The sequence below is a fragment of the Trifolium pratense genome, linkage group LG2, assembly GCF_020283565.1.
Source record: "Trifolium pratense cultivar HEN17-A07 linkage group LG2, ARS_RC_1.1, whole genome shotgun sequence".
Taxonomy (NCBI): Eukaryota; Viridiplantae; Streptophyta; class Magnoliopsida; order Fabales; family Fabaceae; genus Trifolium; species Trifolium pratense.
Window position 1 is genome coordinate 28,404,294 of NC_060060.1, and position 9,238 is coordinate 28,413,531.

General features: G+C 29.2%; 1 protein-coding gene across 2 annotated transcripts; it reads left to right on the plus strand.

Moving 5' to 3' along the window:
• Positions 1-6,494: 6,494 nt before the first annotated feature.
• Positions 6,495-8,538, plus strand: LOC123905518 (dof zinc finger protein DOF1.4). Of its 2 annotated transcripts, none has more exons than XM_045955153.1 (2): positions 6,495-6,782; positions 7,060-8,538. In XM_045955153.1, exons 1-2 carry the CDS (start codon positions 6,723-6,725, stop codon positions 7,870-7,872), a joined length of 873 nt encoding a protein of 290 aa, XP_045811109.1. In that variant the 5' UTR covers positions 6,495-6,722; the 3' UTR covers positions 7,873-8,538. The 2 variants fall into 2 exon arrangements, with proteins under 2 accessions (XP_045811109.1, XP_045811110.1); XM_045955154.1 differs by lacking the exon at positions 6,495-6,782 and adding an exon at positions 6,840-6,934.
• The last annotated feature ends 700 nt before the right edge of the window (positions 8,539-9,238 follow it).

Consider the following 9,238-nt stretch of genomic DNA (forward strand, 5'->3'; position numbering starts at 1 on the left):
GCGGACAATTAGGTTTCTACATTAGAATAGGAAAAAAAAACATGTTCACTATCATTATCATGATGGAACAATTGTCAAATTTCTTGGATATTAAATTCCAAAGTTGGTGGGTGATTGAGAAGCCAATCCCAAAAATTATCCTTTGCTATGGTGTACTAATTAATTATTATGTCACTGAATAGATATATGCTATCACAGTTTGTCAAAATAAAAAATTAGAAACATTAGGTGAAGTTGTGTGAGATTTACAAAATAATAAACTTTTTTTTTATTCAACAAAATAACAACATAAAATAATTACATAAAAATAATATGTTGAAATATGACAATTATCTTTTAATATCAATAAGGTGCAAAAGATGGAGATGAAAATGTTCAATTTTTTTTAACTGTTGTCTGCGGCGGTCTAGACCGTCACAAAATACTAACATCCCCGACTTAGATAATCTTCTTATTGAAATGGTGTGAGAGTCTCAACCATCAAATCAACAATTATAGTATATAATGCTTCGGTATGTAATACGAGTTTATCTACAAATATATGCACTTTGAATGTGGAAAATAAGAACATAAAACTAATGTCAAATGCACTCTTTAAATATATGGTCAGAGTTTGATTTTTATACCGCTCCTACGTATAAATTTATTAAAAGTTTGATAAATTTTTTAATAGAGATTAATTATTGTTATTATTATTATAAACAACACTAAAGACTTTTGTGTATAACATAAAAACATATATATTAAATTATTTACGATAAACAAATATTACTGACATCTCATCCTCATCCCAAATATTATAAGAAAAATGTTAAATAGTGCATCCGATACACCGGTTAAACACATAAATAAGAAAATTTTGTCTTAAAACTCGTGCATTCAATACATTGAAAGTGTAAAAAGTTGTTTTTTATCAACATTAACTTTATATTTTATTTTTATTTTATTCATGTTTAACAAATGCACTGTTTAACATGACCCATATTATAAAACTAGAAGTGGAATAGAATAGTACCTCCCAAACATTCTGAGAAACCGAAGAATTGGGGATAGTTCAAAGTTTGTTGAGTAAGCAACAAAACAGTAGAATTCCAATCCATAACGTGATTTTATTCTATTGATAGATTCTTTATCAAAAGAGTGTGTAGTGGAATTTCATATGCTCATCTTTCTCTGTGGTCCAATTCCCAATCCCAGGTGTAAGTGAGTGACTATTCCCTTGTGGCTTGTGTTGTGCTGTGCCTGCTAATTACTGTCTCCCCTTTTGTCGTCACGTGCCCAATTTTTTTTGACAAGAACATGGACTAAATCGAGAGATATCATCAAATGGAGGGAACCTTGACTCATTTTATATAGGTATAAAGTAAAAAAAATTGTTCAAAATATCATTTGCTAGAATTGGTTTGGAGTAGTTCGTAAAACTTAGTTAATTGTTAATTTTAAAATTGTTTGGCTCTATTAGCTGAATATTTTTCGTAGTTATTCGTGTGTTCGAATTTGAAATATCTTATTTATGTTGTTGTGAGTTTTTAAATACTTTCTCCAGCCCTTAATATAAGAGAGAGTTTATTTTTTAGATTCACAGAATGTTAAATATATTTAGTCAATTTTAGTCCAAATACATAAATCATTTCATGAATCTAAAAAATTAATTTTGTTTTATATTAAAAACCGGAGGGAGTAATACATATCACTATATTTGCGGATAAAAAAGTTTATTTAGACTTGTAAAAATAAAAAAGTTTATTTAGAGTGATGTAGTTGTACTTGGCAAAAGAGCTAGTGTGGATAGATACCCTTAAAGTCATACAATCATCCATGGGAAGTTCTCCAAGATTTAAAGATATGCAAATAAATTTTATGATCTATAAATTATTTTTCCTTGATATATAGCAAAATGTTATTATTAATTAGTTGAATTATGTTTTGGGAAACTCACATCACAACCATCATCTTTTCAATCACTATATGAACCATAGCATGCATCACTAGCACGATAGCATGTCTTTTTCCTCTTATGGCTACTAATATTTTTGGATTAACCATAGCATCACTAGCACAATAGCATGTGTTTTTCCTCTTATGGTCTACTGGTATTTTTGGATTACAAGACGACCATCTATATCTGAGAATGTAAATAATGGCTACAAATATAGGTTAGCCAACTAAATACATAGTATTGTTTTTTTTTCTCGGATGGTTAATAAGATCTATTTAAGGATTGGTGTCTTTTGGTGGTCTGAAATCTAAGGGGTGCCTTGCTGATTTTGGGATTATGAGGTGGACCTCTTTTAGTTGGTGTTTGTTTTGGTGTTATATTTTGGCGTTCCGCTTATATACGGCGCCCTGTTATGTAGTTATTTTTATACCAGTCTCTGTTCGTCTTGTGCAGAGACTTGGTTAATAATATATTTGCCGTTCAAAAAAGATCTATTTAAGGATGAGTGGATGACTCGTTCGAGAATATATAAATTCAATTGTTGTGTGAAATAATTTTTTTTGAAATTTTATTTATCTTCGAACCAAATTTCAAATTGTTAGATTCATTTCATCTGAAAACCAGATTGTTGATAAAAACTCAAGTGAGTCATATTATAAATTCATCATGTGAAGAGTCATTAAACAATGATGTTTTCATTTTTCTTTTAATCAGAAAGTCATTTTATTGGTTAATAATAAATAATAATATACTCAAAGAAGAGTCACAATTTAAACTTTTAAAACTAATTGTGATAGTCCAATTTTCATCAACTAATGAGGTCATAACTTCAATGACATCTCAAAGTAGATTGTCCAATTCCCATGAGAAGGAAATCGTACAAGTCATTAGTTAATCCCCAAAAACCATGCAAGGAAAAAGAGAAAAGAAGGGCATCATAGTATTTTTGATCTAGCTAGAGACATGAATTATTCCAAGTAAAAAAGTGAGTGTCTAAAATAAGTGGTAATTGATAATCAAATCAAATACTACTAAATCTCAAAATGGAGAGTGAGATCTTTGTCTATACATTTGTTTAGTGTGCATTGTTGTCAGCTTTTGATGGGTTGGTTTTGATGCTTTGGTCCCCATAATAAGGTAACTTTATTTTATGGCCCCTCTCTAATTACGGGTGTATATTTACATGCTTCCCCTTTAAAGTGGGCGTTGGGTTTCTTTCATGTTTGCCAATTTGGAATCTCTTTGTCCACTATTCATGGGGGTCCTATGTGAGTAGTGGGTATGGGTAGGCACTAGAAAGGTCCCACTTCCATCTCTTCCTTTCTAATTTCATTTTGTCACAAAATTATTAGATCCTTGGTCACTACTCAATTAGACTATTGAAAACTTATTTGAAAAAAGAGTTAAAAATGTTATGTATTGTAATGTCCTGATGTCTAGGTTTATGAATGTAATGTTTTCAAGATTGAATTTTGCTATTCAAAAAGGATTTGTTGGCTATTTATCTTTTGTTCATATGTAATTATTTTATATATATATATATTATATCTAGAAAAAATGGTTAAAGTAATTTGAGGTTCATATTTTGTTTTTCAGTAGATATAGATAAAATAACAATAGTTCCACCTGATTTGTATGATTTGTATTATTAGAATTGATTAGGGGGGTTGTTCCACCTGATTTGTATTATCACAATGTATTTTCGTTTGGGTCAGGTCTAATGTCCCCCAATTTCTGTATTTTTTTTAATATATGTTTCCTATTGCCTAAAAAAAATAGTTTTTGAAAATTCACATAAAAATGAAGAAGTTGAATTTGAACTTCATTTACAACGCCCGACCTAACATATTCTTTTATTCTACTTTTATATTTAAATTTTTAAGTTTAAAAAGTATATTTAATTATTTAATGTTAAAAAATTCTAATTTTTTTTTTTGTGGATTTTTTTTATAATATTGTAAATATTACTGAAAAATCATTCAAAAATATGTATTTATTTAACAATAAAGACAAAAACTACTTGTGAGATAATTTTTTGTCTTATAATGTAGTGGATAGATTGACACATTTTAAAATATGAAGTAGTTTGATATTTTGATTTAGAATTCTTATTTGTATTTAAGAAAAATTTAGAAGATAATTTTATGGAGATTAAACTATAATTTAACCTTATATCTGAATATAAAATCTTAATGGAGGCAATTGTCACACCCAAGACAAATATATAGCGACTTGTGTCTCTCCATCTATAGTTTCCCCATGTTTGTTTTTATTTCACATAGTAACAAACTACCCAAAAACTATCAAATCACTTCTACATGACACTAATTGTCGTGAAATAAGGATTTCAAACCTAAACTTGAGTGATTAACCAAGAGTCTAATGGTGTGTTGTGCAACTTTCAAATGTATATATACTGTTGTTGACATGATCAAATTTTTTAAGTAGATTTGAAATGAGTGTGATGATTGAGTAAAATCTTACTAACATTCACTAAAACTAATCAACATTGAATATTTTTAACATTCACTAATTTAAAATGAGTGTGATGATTGATTTAATATTCTAATTCTCAACATTCATTTAACCTAAAACTAATCAACCTTGAATATTTTCGACTCTATACAAAACAGAATTATATAAATATTTTAATACACACTATAATAGTACATTTTTCCTACTTCATAAATTACCATATTATAAACTATTTTCTTATATCCTACTTCCACCGTCCCAAAATATAAGCAAAAGTTTGTCAATAAAAGTGAATGTATTTAGTCCAAATTTTGAATTAAATACATCAAATTTGTTTGACTCATTTTTGCTTATATTTTGATAATCTAAAAATAATATTTAAGCTATTTAATGCATCTCTCACATAGAAGTGGATTTTGATTAATTACTCCTTATTTTGTTTTTTTTTTTTTAAAAAAACTTATTTTAGCCTTTTATATTTTAATTTATCTTATTTTCGTTTTTTTAACAAGGCAAAATTTTATCTTATTTTCATTAATTAAGTACTTATTTATTTTTTTAATTACTATGATATTAGTTAGAAATTTTCAGCACTGTTTAATGGTAATTAATCTCCGTCAGTGAATGTGTGGCACACATACATGTTAATTTCTTTTCTCCTGATCAAACTTGTTTATACACAAAAATCAATAATCGAACATCTAACCATTTATTTAAGAGAGCTCAAAACCCCGATAATTTGGACCCTCTTATGTTTCTCTATAGCTAATTATTATTTGAGTTTCAATTCTCTCCAACTATAATTCGTGGCAGTATGCATGTGATTTATTTAAATAATTGTACCTTGTACGCCATAATTTTTTCCCTATAAGTGTAGTATACTACCAAAAATCAAAGGTGGAAATAGATAGAATATTGAAGTGGTGAAGAATAATGATGGGGAGTTCAAAGAATTAGAAGAAGATCCCTTGGAAGACTACAAAATCCATTTGTTCTTTCATGTTATGTGTTTTGCTTTATCGTTCTAATTTTATTCCTTTTCCTTAGAAGATGAGTTGCTACCACATGGATCTGCACTCCAAGGCTCCATATACTCCCTCTGTCTCTCTCTTTGGCGAAATATGAAAATGAATCATTTTGATCGTATTATACAAATTAATAAATATAATTAACTATATGAAAAAAAAATTATGAGATAGTTAATAAAATTATTTTTCATTAATGGTATGAGAAAAATAAATTAAAGATTAAAAAAAGAGAATAATAAATAACTCTAGTATCATTTTAACCTACTAAAAAAATCAAAGTGAAAGTGGAATTTGATCTCATATAATATAAGTATATTGCATTGGACATTGGGCTCATAGGGATTCCTACGTACTTTGCACCAATGATAATCCGATGAATAATTCAATTATGAAGGAATGTTACCAAATGATGCACGGAACTAGTGTCGTTGTGTAATGCTGGGTGATGCATGTTTGAAAATTCTTTGCTGTCAGCATAAAAACCATTCATGCTGTTGGACGTTTCAAAGTCGTTCAATTTTCATCAAACAATGTAAAAAAATACAAATTTATTTTTTATAAATTTAAATTTTTAGAATTTAGATCAAAATAAAATATTCTATAAACATCTTGATTGCATGACTGCGGGATTTCCTAAAGAAAATCCCGTCCGTGCATACATTTTTTTTTCCTTCTTTGTCATTCATTTTCATCCTCTCTTCACCTCATCTTGGTCTTCGAGTCTCTTCTTACTTATAGAACCAGATAGTACTTTCATGTTGTATCACATTGTAACCAAATTTAATCGTTGATTTAAGATTAGCGTAAAGCAATTTGATGTGTAAAACAATTGACTCATAGGTTAAAGAAAAATAATTAATAAGTGAGTCTTACTCAAGTGGCTCATTTGTAAAAATAACCTAAGAATATAACAAATGATTCTTTTAGTTTTGCCTTAATGGCATGTTTAGTTCATTTTGTTTTTATAAATTTTAAGTTGATCCTCCATGTTTAAATTTTTTTAAGTCGATCTCCTACATTATTAATGTCATCATAAATTCGTCTTTTATATTAAATTTTAAGTTGTGAATGTGTATTATGAGCAAAGAGAAACTATTTTACTTAAAGAGTGTCCTAAAGAAACTCGGTAGCATTTTCCTATAATTTAAGTTGATCTTATTATGCTTCAAATAATTAACCCCCTCACACACTCTCCTATATTTAAAACCCTTCAAAGCTAGTCACCAACTGCTCTTTGTTGTCTCTATACTCTTCAAAAGGATTCCTTTGAGAGAACCAAAATGTTAGCTAACTGTGAGAAAATGGTTTCCATCCCTCCAACTACTAACCAATGGCCACAGGTATTTCATCTCTCTCTCTCTCTCTCTCTCTCTCCTCTCTCCCTCTCTCTCTCTTCACACACACACACACAATTATTTAGACAAAATGCATGATTAATTAGTCCAATTAATTTTGTTGCTTTGCTTTTGGAATAGAATATCAACACTATAGTGTATTATTAATCTTCTCATATACATTATTACATTTCATACCCTATAACTAAAACTTGATATATTTTTCCTTTTTTTCTTAATTATATATTCATCATTAATTCTTGTTTAATTTTCTATGATGTAGAATCAGATAGATGATGGTAAAGTAATTATGGAAAAACAAGGTCAAGAGCTTATGCAGCAACAAGCACTTAAGTGTCCACGTTGTGATTCATCAAACACAAAATTCTGTTACTACAACAATTACAGTTTGTCACAACCAAGACACTTCTGCAAAGCCTGCAAACGTTATTGGACAAGAGGTGGTACTCTTAGGAATGTTCCTGTTGGTGGTGGCTACAAAAGAAACAACAAACGCAGTAATAATAGTACTAATCCTCTCATCAAAAGACCAATATCCACCATTGATTCTACTACTACTACTACTTCGGCTCCTAGTTCAACCTTAAATCATATTAGTCCTATGTTTTATGGTTTATCTAGACTCTCAAGTTCATCTGAGTATGATTTTCATCCTCAGATGAACTCGAGTGGACTAGGCGGCTTTTCGTCATCCGGGTTTGGTCATAATGGATTTACTTCATATAATAACAATCATGTTTCAAGATATGATTCTTCAATCTTTAGTCCTGCATCTTCCTCCTCAACTTCAATGTCAGTTATGCCTTCTACTCTGCTTCAATATAATTTCAACAATGATGGTTTGAAATATAGTCAAGATGCAAGTAGCAACTGTACTTTTCAAGGTTTAGAATTTGCTTCACTTGAGCATATGCAAAGAGCTATAAGTAATATTGGGAATGGAAGTGAGAAAGGGATGAAGAAAGTTGAAGGACAGAATCAGATTGAGCATGTGAATGGTTTGTATGATCCTTCTTCATTTTTCTGGAATGATCAAGGTGCTAATATTGGTTCATCAGTCACTTCTCTGATCTAAACAAGAAGCATAATTCTAGTTCAAGTTTCAAGGTTTTATTTACTGATTAGGCTTCTCTGTCTTATTACTACTGCACCTTTTTTTTGTTTTGTTTTGTATTTTTGGTTTTAGTTTACTTACATTTAACTTTATTGGTAAAATAAAATGAAGGGAAAAGAAAAAAAAAATACTTGTTAGAAAAATGAGGAAGTTAAAGGTGACAAGAGAGGGAATTGAATTTTCCACTATAATTGCGTCACACAGTTACACAGCTCTCAACTGTCCGATCTAAATCGATAGTTGAAATCGTTTTATTGTGTGATTTGACGGTATGATCTATTACTGTGTTGGACCGTGTGAAATTTAAACAGCAGCCAATCATGATCCGAGAGGTTAGTTTGATCTATGTCTGAAAACTTCAGCTAGTTAGTTTGTTTGATCAATGTGTCAAATTAAGGTTGGAGAATGTTGGTCTTTCATTTAGTTTGTTTTGTGTATAATATTTGATTTTATGACATGATATTTACTTTGTAATGTATTGTCACTAGTTAGCTAGGTGGGGTGGGGGATTTAATTATTTCCTACATGATGTAATTGTAGTCCTTGATGAAAGGAACAAACTTTGTGATGATGATATGTGTTTTGGATAAGGATGGAAAGGTATAAAAGAGAGGAAAAACTTGTTCATTTTGGTTTAGTTAATTAATTAATTAATGTATGTATGTATTTATGTTGTTGCTGTTTTTCATCTATTGGTATTTTTTTTCCAAAATAATTTAGTGACTAAAAATTTCACTTTTAAAGTGGATATATGAGGTGAAGGTTCAAATTCCAATATAATTTATATATATATGGAGAGAGATCGAATTACACCGGTGTAACATTTGAGTAATGTTACACCGTTCAATAACGCTTTAACGAATACAAATTTTACAAAATTCACCGTTGGATTGAAAGCTTATATCGTATAGATCATCCATGTTAAATTTTACAAAAATCTAAAATCATTTGATATGTTATTGAGACCGATGAAGATTAATGGTTTATGTGTTTTTATTGAATACCGTTAATCTTGATCTATCTCAAAAACATATCAAACGATTTTAAATTTTTATACAATTCAACATAGATGATCTATACGATATAAGCTTTCAATCCAACGGTGGATTTTGTAAAATTTGTATTCGTTAAAGTGTTATTGAGCGGTGTAACATTACTCAAATGTTACACCGGTGTAATTTGATTCATCCCCTATATATAATGCAATGTTTCTATCAACTGAATTAAATTTACGGACTCTTATATTAATAATTTATTTTGAGAAAGTTTGGTCCATGTGCAGCATGATATTTTTTGCTGTTTCAATTTATTTTTCCATTATAGTAGT

Bases quoted from the DNA above. Each gene is read 5' to 3' on its own strand.
- LOC123905518 (XM_045955153.1), top strand. From the start codon at position 6,723: ATGTTAGCTAACTGTGAGAAAATGGTTTCCATCCCTCCAACTACTAAC. The intron at 6,783-7,059 runs GTATTTCATCTC...TCTATGATGTAG, and splicing joins CTACTAACCAATGGCCACAG to AATCAGATAGATGATGGTAA.